Source organism: Equus quagga, chromosome 6 (assembly GCF_021613505.1).
Source record: "Equus quagga isolate Etosha38 chromosome 6, UCLA_HA_Equagga_1.0, whole genome shotgun sequence".
Taxonomy (NCBI): Eukaryota; Metazoa; Chordata; class Mammalia; order Perissodactyla; family Equidae; genus Equus; species Equus quagga.
In genome coordinates this window covers 115,672,162-115,685,562 of record NC_060272.1, presented here as the reverse complement: position 1 = coordinate 115,685,562, position 13,401 = coordinate 115,672,162, and the positions used below count along the sequence as shown (strand labels likewise).

The window sequence follows — 13,401 nt, the reverse complement described above, 5'->3', positions numbered from 1 at the left end:
GGTTATCTTACTGATCGAATTAACTGGATAATTGCCAAATTTATCCTGTTTAGAAATAAACTTCTGTGAGAAGAGTAACATTTTGGCATTAAGTAATTGATCTCTATAAGTAGGCAGTTGCTGACTTTCCAAAGATGTTTAAAACCTATTGAATTTGTGGTTTAAAGCCCAGATACTATAGGGGCTGGCCCCATGGCATAGTGGTTAAATTCAGCACGTTCTGCTTCAGTGGCCCAGGTTTGTGGGTTTGGATCCCAGACGTGGACCTATGCCAGTTGTCAGCCATGCTGTGGTGGCAACTCACATATAAAGTAGAGGGAGATTGGCATAGATCTTAGCTCAGGACTAATCTTCCTCAAAAAAAAAATGAGGAAGATTGGCAACAGATGTTAGCTCAGAGCTAATCTTCCTCAGCAAAAAAAAAAAAAGAAAGAAAGAAAGAACGAAAGAAAAAAAGCTGACATATTATAATAAAATCTCAATTTCTTTGCTGTCCCCTACCCAAACCCTGAAGATGCTCATTAAAGTAAAAAACTAGAGTATTAAAATCTTGGAAAGTTCTTGCTACGTATCTAGTTTAAACTGATTTTTATTTCCGTTATGTATTTCTTATCAGCAGAAATGTTAAACTCCTTGTCACTGATGCTCTCATGTCTGTTTGTTTGTATGTAGTCACCTGGGCAGCCTTGTAACTGTACTCTCCAGGCAGCACATGCGATGGCTCTGGAGCATCAGTGGAAGAAAGTCCTTTTGGATAGGCAAGTATCTGTGCTGCCCTGAGGAGCGAGGCAGGAACGTGAAGGTGGCGTCAACCTCCCATGGGCCAAATGATTGTGACTTACGGTTACAAGCAATGGTTAGATGGTAGACTGTCCATGTTTTAAAACTCATCTTAAACCTTTTGACACAATACTTTCATTTTGAGATGTCTACCTCAAAGAAATAATAAGAGATGTGGTCAGATTTATAAGTAAGAGAGCTCAACAAATGATATTTCTAACAGTAAAAAATTAGAAATAGCTATAAATAGGGGATGGTCAAATAAATTATAGTATAGCCATATGAAGGAATATTTTATATTTAATGCTTTGTAAGGCATTAAATATTAAAGGCATGGCAAAATGCCTCATGTTTATTGATTCATTCAATAAATACATGTTGGCTGCATATTATATATAAAATATGCAATGTTCTGGCATTAGTGGCAAGGTGCTAAGTAAAAAAGCAGAATCCACAGCTATATGAAGCATGAAATAATTTAGAATAAAAAATAAGTTTGTTTACATGTGATTTATACATATATAATCCATACATATACATGTACATATATATATCAAAAGAAATATGCCAAACAATTAGAAATATTTTGCCTCCACATGAGAAGAATAGGTGATTGTAATTTTGTTGCTTATTCTCTGAAGCTTTGATGTTTTCTACAATTTTAATAATACAAATATTTTGAAGCCACTTTAGAAATAGACTTCTCAGGGCCCATCAAAGTTAATGTTCTCACCATCTCTCCTTAAAGGTATTGTATTTGAGGGAACTCTAATAAACCCACTTTTGGCTTCTCAAAGCTCTGTGATAGTCAGTCTCTGAATTCGGAGATTTCTAGAGTATTAAGTTGAGGCTGGAGGCTGTGTTCCCTGCACCCGCAATGACTGATCTCAAGGCTGTATCCCCACAAGGCTCTATCTCACGGCACAGCATCACGTGATCAATAGTTCATGAAACTGTCCAGAAGAAGATAGGTTATTTTTAACCAAAAGTATTTCATTTCATTCTACCTAAAAACATTGACTGAGAATCAGTTGGGAGAAGGTAGTATGCTATGAAACTAAGACTGTTTTCACAGTCAAATCTGGTTTGGGAGATGTCAGATCATGCAAGGGATTCTTTTCTCATTTTATTCTCATTTCTATTATGAAAGAAAGGGAGGAGGAGGAATATTTCTTTAAGAAAAATTACAAGAGCTTTATAACATTTAAGTATAAGTTGCAAAAATTCCCAGTGGGAGTAGAGAGGCAAGTCGAAAAGCTGCTTTTTATTGGGATTGTAGTAGACTGAAAAAAATCTTAAGCTCCAGACTAAAAATAATACATAGTACGTTACTTTCAAATATGAAAAGCAAGACATTTAAATAATGAAGAAGAATAGAAAAGAGTGTATCTGTCTCCCTGGGATACTTCTGCCTGAAGGGTAATAGGAACAATAAAGCTGCTGTTTTAAACACTTAGATATGTATAAGCTTTATATGGATTATTTTATTTAATCCTCATAACAGCCCTAGATATACTATTTTTATGCCCATTTCTTAAATGAGGAAACTAAAACTCAGGATGCTTAAGAAGCCTGCCCCAAAATGCTCAGCTAGCGAGTGGTAGAGCTAGGGTTTGGATTCGGATCTGCCTGACCCAAAGCCTTATGCTCTTAAGTGTGTCTTACAGGATTTCCAGTTCCTAGTCTGTGTTTTAGAACCTAGGCCCATGTTTGCATGTGGTTATTGAGCTTAGAACAATAGACTGATATGATGTCCAAGTATAAATGTAATAAAATCATTTGACATATTGTTTTGGTTCACGTTAGGTTTGAATGACAGAGCGCGTGCTGGCCACTGGGAGTGGATCGGTGGCGAAACTGTCACCTTCACCAACTGGAGGAGAGGGCCCCCTCAACATTCAAAGTCTGGAAAGAACTGTGTTTTGGTTCAAAGACAAGGGAAATGGCAGACAAAGAACTGTAGGAAAGGCAAGCGTCACAATTATGTATGCTCCAGGAAACCCTAAATGTCACTAGCCTTACAGGTGTCCGCTTGAGATATCTCACCTATTTATTTACAGGATTTGTGCATATTGCTTAAGAGAAAACAAGGAGTCATGATTGACTTGGTACAGTTTTTTATCATAGTGTATGAGTGATTCTATCTAGTGAAAAAGGAGCACAGATGAATAGTTCCAGGAAGTTGGATAAACAAGCGTTTCTTAGAGAAAGTGATACAATTCTTGCACCTCAATGCCTTTCAAAATAAATGCCTCAAATATTATAAGATACACGATTTGCCGATTCCAGAAGATGCCCACACCGACCCCACTCCAAATCTCAGTCAGTACCCATTTCATGGTCCTTGGATTTTTTTTTTTGTCTCAACACCTCAAATGCGTCCATTTTGAAATCTATATTGCAAGTGCTTCTATCACTTCAGTCTGAAGCTAACCCTACCAGTTCATTAAATCAAAGCTGGACTGCGAAGGGTTGCTTTGTCCCTTTGCAGCCCTTTTAAATGTGAAACCTGAGATTAGAGGCTCTGGATAAAAAGGAGAATTCTCTGTGGTGAAAAAGGAAGGCTTTAGATGGAAGAATCTTGCAGATGGAAGCTCATCTGTAAATCTCTAGTTCAGGTAAGAATTCAGGGGCTACCTGTCCTTCAGAGATCTACCCATCACTACCCATGAGACAGATCTCCTTTTCCCAAAAGAATGTTAGCATCGTACGTTTGCAAAGCTCATGATTGGGTTGCCCTGGCCTTACAGAATAGTGAGAAATTTGAAGTAATATAAGCCTCTCTCCTCATTCATGTTTATAGTACTAACTAGCATTTCTCAAGGATATTTGGAATTAAGAGTATATATGAATGATTGTTAACATATGGAAGAAAAATACTGCTTCTTCAGAAGTGTCCCAATGAACTATGCTGATGAACAAAAAAAATAATACTGAAAACAGAGCCTTGAAAGCTTGTATTCTCAGAATGGATTTTGATACAATTTTTAGTCCTTAAATCTTTTAATATTTGTAGAAATGCCATGTTAACTTGATTCTCTAATGTAAAGGTAATTTATTCATTTGTAATGTCAGCTGAGTGAAACATTTTGCAGCAGCGAAGTATATTTGCAGGCTTACAAGAACTCCCTTCTGAAATCAGGGTTTAATTACAGGAAATTAGAAATTTATTTCTGAAATTGTTACTCATAATTTTCCTCTTTTCATAATCACTGAAAAATATAGTTGTGCCAAATGTAACTTGCTATATGGGCACCAGGGTAATTTCAGAATCAGAATGGGGCTGCCAAGTAGACCAAAGCTTTGGTGCAGGTTTCATTATCATAATACCTTGAGTGAAACTAAAAAAGACTGAAGAAATTTAAAAACATGACAAGCTTGTTTTATTTCTGCTCATTTATCAAGATTTTGATTAATAAAGTATTTACAAAGAGAGGTTGGGGTAAGCTTTAGACTCTACTTTCTACTTAAATTTAAGCATCACTGTGGAGTCAAGAGGCTCCCAACCTTAGATATCACAAGTAAGCTCTGGACCAGTACAATATGCAGGTCTCCTGGATGACACAGCAGTCTCTGATGTTCAATCAAAAGATGCAAAACCCATCCTCCATAGCAGTTCCAACCCCTTCTGATTCGCTGGCTCTGCAGTGTGGAAAGGTGGGATGCCAGATGAGAAGAGATGTTTACCTAAGAGGTTACATCCTAGGAGGGAAAGTATAAGTTCAAGGAATGAGGAATTTGGGGGTCACTCCTCCCTACTGGAACTCTAGAACTATATTAAGTATTTAAAGCTGGAAATCCAGAACCATGGTACTATATAGAACCTGATCAGCATGGTAGGTTTTATTATAGATTTCTGCAATGACAATAGTATTTAAATGTAATTGCAAATGGTAGCCCAAAAAGAGAATATTTTGATTTTTATAGCAAGTAGAAATACTAGAAGAATATTTAAAAATATTCCTGATCATGAAAGTATTCATCATTGAAAGAAGATACGAATAAAAATTCAGGCAAGTTTGGATGCTGGACAATGTTTACCATGCCCTTCATTTCTTTCTTATGATTGGGCTTTGAGTCAGGGCGTCAAGAAGTAAATGTGTCGTGTTTCCCTCCACTTGAACGGTCACTGTCACCCTTCAGATTCTAGTGAGAGCAGGAAGGAAGGAAATGGAGCAATGAGTCGAATGAGAATGGGAGATTATAGGAGAGGAGAGAGGAGAGAAGAATTGAGCAGGAAGAGATGGGGACTGATGGTAGCTAAGAAGGAGGGGAGCAGAAAAAAGGACGTGAATGCCATCCAACTCTTCTCCCCAGACTTGGATACTGTTTCAGGAAAAGTTCCATTTTATCCAAGGGTGTCAACCCGGCTAAATAGTGTGTAGCTTTTCAGAATCTTCTGATGTTTGATCTTTAACAAATATACATCATATATTTGCTAAAAATAAACTTAAAAAACATATAATAATAATTTCAACTCCTTCTAAGGAGTGGTTAAAATGAACCAAGTGATAGTTTTGATGTTTTTGTTTTTTCTTATTTTTAATACAGCCAAAAAGAATATGCACATATTTTCATTAACACTATGGTTCTGTGTAATTTAAACCATAAACTGGTGCTGATTAATTTCTGCAACAAAGCAGCATGTTAAATGTACTGTATCTAGTGTTGTATGAAAATTAATAAAATAAACTTATCTCTAGTTCTGAGCCTCTGTTCTTTTGGTTTTTAACATCTTATAATTTTCCTGGGGACACATGCATTTTAGGTTTCAATGATTCTACCATTGTAAGAAGAGATGGAAAAGAAAACTCAACGTAGTTTTTTTTAATCTTTGCTGTTTAGATCGGCCTTTAATTACATGACTTTTATCCATCCACCCACCCACCCATCCATCCACCTATTCATTCAACAAATATAGAATATGGAGTACCAACCCTGCTCCTGACATTGTTCTAGATATGGAGGTATTGTAGTGAATGAGATAGGAAAATAAAAGTATAAATGCATAGTGCCATATATGCAACTTTCTAATACTTATTTTAAGCATGGAGCTTTTTATCAGGGAGGAAGTCACAGTGGAAACCATTGATTACATTATCCCTTTTCAGAATTGGAGGAAAACACACACCGGTGCAAAGAGCTCAGGCTTTCTTTTGTTATATTTCTTCCTGATAAAGAAGTTGGTGTTAACTTCCTGAGTTTATAATCAGGTCAAAGTGTTGTTGATAGCAGCTGTCCCAAATTTCCTGTCTCCAGATCAAGTTAGGAACTAAAGTTTTCAAATATAGTTAATTGATTTTGCAATAAATATTTTTTTCCAAAAAGACAAGCAGTGTGTGTCTCTCTGTTTTTGAGATTCCTGGAGTAACAGAAAGAGCAAAAGAGACTTTTGATATCATCTCATCTAACATCCTTATACAGCAGAAGAGACCAAAGTCCTCAGAAGTTAAAGTGGGATGAAACCAGCACTAGAACCAGGGTCTTCCAAATTGTAGGCTGGACCTCCTCCAATTATTCCCGTATCTATTACCACTCTGAGCAATGGGTTTTATTATATTCAAGTAAAATATCTCTGAATGATGAGTATGATAAAATCCACCATATAGTTGAAAATATTGTAAGTGAAAGAAGATGGATGTGCAAGGCCACGTATTGAATAATTCCATTTATACGAAATGTCCAGAATAGGAAAATCTGTAAAGACAGAAAGTAGATTAGTGGTTGCCAGGGGGTGGGGGGGGGGAGGGGAAATTGGGACTAACTACTAATAGGTACAGGGTTTCTTTATGAGGGGATAAAAATGTTCTGGAATTAGATTGTAGTGATGGTTGCACAACATAATAAATATACTAAAAACCACTCACATGTATACTTTTAAATGGTGAATTTATGTTATAAGAAGTATATCTCAATAAAAAAAGCCATTAAAAATCACCATATAAAACTTTATTTTAGAAAGCTATAAATGGGTTGATATATTTGCTGTGTTTTTTTCTGACTCATCCAAGATACTTTTTCCAGTCTTTGCCCCATGTCTCACCCAGGTTTTCGTTTATTTGCTTAAATAGTTGGTTAAAGGGAAGGGAATGCCAATTGGATATATTTTTAAATTTACAGTACTGCTTTATTGGTCTTTCTCCTCTTTCTCCCCATCAATCACGGGAGAACTGTTACTTATGCTAGAATGTGTCTGGATGTCTGTAATGTCCAGAATGCCATGATTTTCTTAAAGTTAATTTTACAAGTCTTTAGAACAGGATCATGCAGGAAATGAATATACTATCCTCATAACTTACACATATAACTGTTCATTTTGAACAGTTTTTATAGGTCTTGTATTCTGCTAGGCAATAAAGTTTAGTTTATCTTAAGACAGAAAGGAACAAAAAATCAACCAACACTTCCATTAAAAGCCTTATGGTAACCCCACAATACTTTTTCCGAGCAATGAAGCATGAGTTCACCTTTTGCTTCTATCCCCATCTGTATTTTCGCTTCCCGAAGGCAGTCAATCCCAAGTTACCCTATAGAAGAAATATGGGAAAAGATATACCATCCTAAAACTATCAAAAGAAAGCTGGAGTGGCTATATAGATATCAGAGTAGATTTTAGAGCAAAGACTATTACCGAGGATAAAGAAGGTTATTTTATAGTTTAAGGGAGTCAATACATCAAGAGGACATAATAATCCTAAACATTTATGTATCTAATAACAAAGTTTAAAAATACATGAAGCAAAAACGATAGCACTGCAAGTAGAAACTGACAAATCTATAATTACAGTCAGAAATGTTAATACTAACCCTCTCTCAATAATTGATAGAACAAGTAGGCAGGAAATCAGTAAGGATATAGAAGTGTGGACATTGTTAACCAAATTAACATAACTGATTTTTATAGAACATTCCACCCAACAACAGCAGAATATATGTCCATTCCTTTCAAGTAGACATGGAACATTTGCCAGGACAGACCATATTCTGGGACATAAAATGAGTCTTGATAAATTTGAGAGGATGCAAGTCATACAAAATATGTTCTCTGGTCACAAGAGAATTAAATTAGAAATCAATCATGGAAATATCTCTAGAAAATCCCTAAGTGTTTGGAAACTAAATTATAGACTTCTTTAACTCATGGGCTAAGGAAGAAATCAGAGGGGAATTTAGAAAGTAGAGTGAACTGAATAAAACTGAAAACACAACGTATCAAAGTTTGTGGAATGCCATTAAAGCAGTACTGGGGGAAATTTTATAGCATTACACGCCTATATAGAAAGGAAGAAAGGTCATCACTTCAGCTTCCACCTTAAGACACTAGAAAAAAAAGAAAGCAGAAATAAGGAAATAAAAAATAGAGGAGAAATTAATGGAAAAAAACCCCAGAAGAGCAATAGAGGAAACCAATGAAACCAAAAGCTTGTTCTTTGAGGTCAATAAAATAGGCAAATTTTTAACCAGACTGATTAGGAAAAATGAGAGAGGACACAGATTACCAATATCAGGAATGAGAAGTGACAACACTTCTCATTCTATAGAATCTATAGAATACATCCTACTAAAATAACAAGGGAATATCATAAACAGCTTGCGCCAATACACAACTTAAATGAAATGAACAAATTCCTTGAAAGACACAAACTATCAAAGCTCAATAAAAAAAGGTAATGAAGAAATCCTCTATTACAGAAATTGAATTTATATTTTAAAACTTTCTCAAAAAGAAAATTCCAGGTTCAGATAGCTTCACTATTGAATTCTAGAAATATTTAAGGAAGAAATAGTATCAATTCTACAAAACTCATCCAGAAAATTGCAGATAAAGGAATACTTTTTAAGTCATTCTATGAGGCCAGTGTTACTCTGATACCAAACCATACAAAAATATTATAAGAAAATTACAGATCAATATCTCTCATGAATACAGATGGAAAAAGTCTAAACAAAATTTTACCAATTCAAATCCAACAATATACACAAAAGGAAAATACATCTTGGCCAAGACACTGTCAAGCGAATGACAAGCCACACACTGGGAGAGAATATTTACTCTACGTATATCTGATAAAGGACTTGTATCCAGACCATATTGGAAAAAAAATGCCCTAAAAATCAATAATAAAAATTTTTTTAAATAGGCAGAAGATTTCAACGGATACTTCACCAAAGAAGTTATATGGATGGCAAATAAGTACATGAGAATATGTCAACATATTAATCATTAGTCCTTAGGGAATTGTAAATTAAAGTCACAATGAAATAGTATTATACAGCTATTAAAATGGCTAAAATTTAAAAGACTGACCATACCAAGTGTTAGCAAGGATGTGAAGGACCTGGAACCCTCATACACTGCTGGTGGAAATATAAAATAGTCCAACCACTTTGGAAAAAAAATTGGTGGTTTCTTAAAAAGTTCAACATATACCCACCATATGATCCAACCATTCCACTCCTAGGTATTTACCTAAGAGAAAAGAATGCCTATTTCCATTCGAATACTTAGACATGAATGTTCAATGGCAGCTTTACTCGTAACAGCCAAGACTGTAAACAACCAAATGTCCATTGTTATGTGAATGGATGAACAAATTATAGTATATCCTCACAATGAACTGCTATTCAGGAATAAAAACAAATGAGATATTGATACAACAACATGGATGATTCTCAAAATGCTTACATTGAGTGAAAGAAGCCTGACAAAATAAAATACATAATGTGTATGTACTCCATTCATAGAAAATCCTAGAAAGTGCAAACTAATCTATAGTAACAGAAAACAAATAGGGATTTACCTGGGAATGGGAGAGGAGGACAGGAACGGGCAGGAGAAGGGATCACAAAGGGATGCAAGGAGACTTTTGAGAGTGACGGATGTGTTCACTATCTTGATTGTAGTAATAGTTTCACAGATGCATATAGATATCTAAAATTATCAAATTGTACACGTTAAATACGTATTGTATATTGTATGTCGATTATACTTGAATAAACCTGTTTAAAGAAAGAGAAACAAAATAATTTCTACATAATGGAAAATTTTCAAAGGAAAATAAAAACTCTATGCATGAAGATATCTTTATTTCAGGGGCAATAAAAAATTGGAACAAAATTATATGATTTAAATATCTAATGACGGAAGAATGCTTAATGGAATATTATATTACCTCCATTAAAATTATAATTCTATCGTAATGTTAATTTAAAATAGCAGAATATAAAATAATGTATGACCATTTTAACAGCTACATTGCAATAGACACACTGACAGGGGAGAAAAACGTGAGGTGGGTTTATGTCTCAATTCCACCACTTACCAGCTGTGCATCTTAAATTCCCTAAACTTAGGTTTCTCACCTATAAAGTGGGGATAACAATAACTTCCTGGAAAAATTGTTGTGAAAACTAAATGTGAAACTATAAAGAATACGCCTGGGACATAGTTGGCACTCAATAAAGATGTCTTTCTAAAAGCTGTAAAGTGCGTGCGTGTGTGTGTGTGTGTGATGCAAAGTACTTGGAAGAGGATGACAATTTCAAACAGCGCTCTTCCTCACCAGGAAGCAACCAAGCAGGAGCTGGGGGTGGGAGAGTGACATGGGAGGGTTCTAAAGTTCCATGTTACAAGTAAGAACTTTCCTGCATGTTAGAATATTTGTGTTGAACATGGACACGTTTCCAGTTTGGGGAGAAATTCAGATGACCAGGGAAACCCTTTTTAAAACCCCGTATGTCTTGCTTTCAGACGTGATCTATGATACACGACTCTCATCATAAAGAGAGACAAGTTAGGGGATAGTTTTCCACGTGACAGAAAGGATTGCTTTGCTGAAAGATTGTTGGCTAAGGACGTGGGTGATAGTTATTTTCTAAGAATAGCTCCTCCATGCAGCCACACTTTCAAAAGTTTTTTTGCCTTCAGTATTTAAGGAACACACTTATTGCAAGTGTTGAGGATTCACCATGCCCCCAGATGAACACATGAAGACTTAAATGGTGCTAAACAGAGAGAAAGGTGTTTCCCAGTGGAAGACTAGCAGAGCTTGGCTCCTAGTAAATCACCTTCTTGTCTCCATAGTTCCTACCTGTCAGAATCGGATCATTTTAGTGACTAGCTGCAAATAACAGGCTTCTTAGAGTTTCAGATTTGAACCAGGATTTTAACTTTTGCAGATATGACTAAAGCCTACCCAGCTTTATGGCAAACTTGGGCCCAGGGTCAGGTGCACAACAGAAGGCAAGCTTGGTTGGAAAGTTCTGCTTTGCTTTTGCATTTTATTGTCGTGATTTTTCACAGTTTGTCTCATGCCACCTTGTTATTTAATTCCCACACCTTGGAGGGAAAAGTGTGTAATATTTTAATATTTATGTTACAGATACTTAACATTATGTTTCTGCGTAGATGGTGCCAAAAGAATCAAGCCAACCTTTATTTATAGAGGGTAGAAAATATAAATCTGTCTAAAATCTTTCATGAAATGATGGTCTTAATATTTCCAGAGTTGATTTTGGTGCCTACTCTTGGAGAGACTTAGAGAGAACTGTCAATACAAGGTGTCATTGTTTTAGGTTTCCTATCCGGGACTTGCTTCTTTCTCCAACTTCCCTCCCTTTTGGCAACTTCTCCTTGCATTCTGTCCTACATTTGGCCCCGAGTCAGTTGAAAGCTTTGCAAGTTGATTTTCCATTCCCATCTGAATTTTAGTTTAGCCACGGAACTCTTTTCCATGTGTTTTTAATCATTTGTCCATGTGTTATGAGCTTATAGGGACAATATGGTTCCCCCAAGCTGTCTGCATTGTATAAGCAGAAACTGGCAAGGTGGCTAGTGGGAGAATGGTTTTCAGACGGATGTCCCCTACACTCACTTCTGTTGGTGATACGTTACCCCCATCTTCCAAAGGGAGGAAAACAATTTACAAGCTACATAAAGTTACCTAACACACATAGAGTCCTCTGGCATGAGTTACCTTTTCTAGGAGTGTAATTATTCTCCAGGAGAGACTTGCCTGGGAACTGTGTCTGGTAGGACAAAGTTCAAAGACCTACTCTGAGACTGAGCCATGCTGGGAAATAAAGAAAGGTTTATTCTGAGTCTTCCCAGATCCAGTGGAAATTTGATTTTAAAACAGGGTCTAAACACAGAGAATTAAGGATAAGTTCTCCAGGACAGAGAGATACCTCTTAGAAAGCAAAGCACAATAAGGACCTGTGTCAGAAGTTTCTGCCCACATTTTTGTTGGATTTGGTATGTTAAAACGAATATTCATTAACTTCCAAAGTGCCGAGCGAGGAGCCAGGAATGGGAAAGAAACAGAAAGATGCTTTAAACAAAAATCCCTGTTGTCAAAGTTGCTGACAGTGCAGTTTCCAGCAAACACAGACCCAGCCTTGGAGGAGCCTTCATTCCCTGGATAGGATGACATTTGTGCACCCAAATTAAACCAAGTTTGAGGAAGCACTAAATGGCAGAGTAAAGAAGGGACCTGGCTTCTGGAGCCCCAAACAAATCCTGGTGTTACGAGTGAGCTGGTTTCCTTGTAAAAATCCTCTACTATCTAGAGAGCTGGCTGGATGGCAGGTCTGTTCTTGTAGCTTAATACTTTAGGATTCTCATGGCTCTTTCTCCCACTCTGACCTCCCTTTCTTTCTCCATTTTATTTAGGACCAAATTAATGAGAAATGAGTAAAATGCTGCCGAGTTCCAATTGCTACAAGAAGGCATGGATGATTGATCCTGGGAAGAAAGATTTAAAGGAGTGCTGGAGCAAAAAGCTAGACTTCAGTGAGGTGGTATGTCAGAGGATATGAGAAAGTGGAGAATGGGTTTGGATAATTCTTCCCAAAATTTGCCTGTGAAGGCAGAAGACAACGCCGAAGTGCAGAACCTGAAACCTTTTATTAAATCGAGACATTTGAAAATGATTCAAAACAAGCAAACATTTTACAAATGCTGATGGGGGGCAGCCACTGGAGTGAAGGGAGTTTGATGATACGGGAGGAGACTACTCGTTAAACTAGGTTGGAAAGGATGGAATTCCAAGGGCAGATTGGAAAGGAGGAGTGAATTGGTATGGTGTGATGGTCAAATGGGAGGAAACTCTTCCATTTGGGAGGAAGCTCTCTCATCTGATGGCTTTGATCTTTCTTTGTGGAAGAAGGGGTGAGGTCATTTATTGAAAATGAGGAAAGAGGCAGAACAAAGGTTTGAGATAATCAGAGAAGATTTTTAAATAATCTATATGGAAAATGAAGAGAGAGTTGACTAGAGTAATCAGAAAGATTGTTGGGCAGAACTGAGGGTTCTGTTAAGATGGGAGATAGTTAATTTGTATAGACTCAGTTTTTGCCATTTTGTCATCATCTCTGCATTCCACAGCCCAGGTGTGGCCAAGGGAAAGTGAACAGCTGGGTATTTCCAGGGGTGAAATTTTACTAAATGGGTGCAAGAAAAGGAAAAAAGAGCAAGGGAGTTGGCAATCCTGCAAAAGTTTTAAGTGATGGGCCATGAAACCAAGCCAGATAGGGAAGGAAGTGAAGACCAGAGAATTCTAAATATTCACTCATACATTCCTTTATTTTTAAACAATATTTTTGAGCATCTACTACATGGAA

At 36.5% G+C, this 13,401-nt stretch overlaps 1 protein-coding gene across 3 annotated transcripts in view; it reads left to right on the top strand.

Annotated features, from left to right (window-relative positions):
• FREM1 (FRAS1 related extracellular matrix 1) overlaps positions 1-5,447 on the top strand; it is a 145,797-nt gene extending 140,350 nt beyond the window's left edge. For all 3 annotated transcript variants that reach the window (XM_046664862.1, XM_046664860.1, XM_046664861.1), the window contains 2 exons: positions 673-758; positions 2,587-5,447. In XM_046664862.1, the coding sequence (XP_046520818.1) occupies positions 673-758; positions 2,587-2,786 (286 nt within the window). In that variant the 3' untranslated portion in view covers positions 2,787-5,447. The remainder of the gene's footprint in view (positions 1-672; positions 759-2,586) is intronic.
• The last annotated feature ends 7,954 nt before the right edge of the window (positions 5,448-13,401 follow it).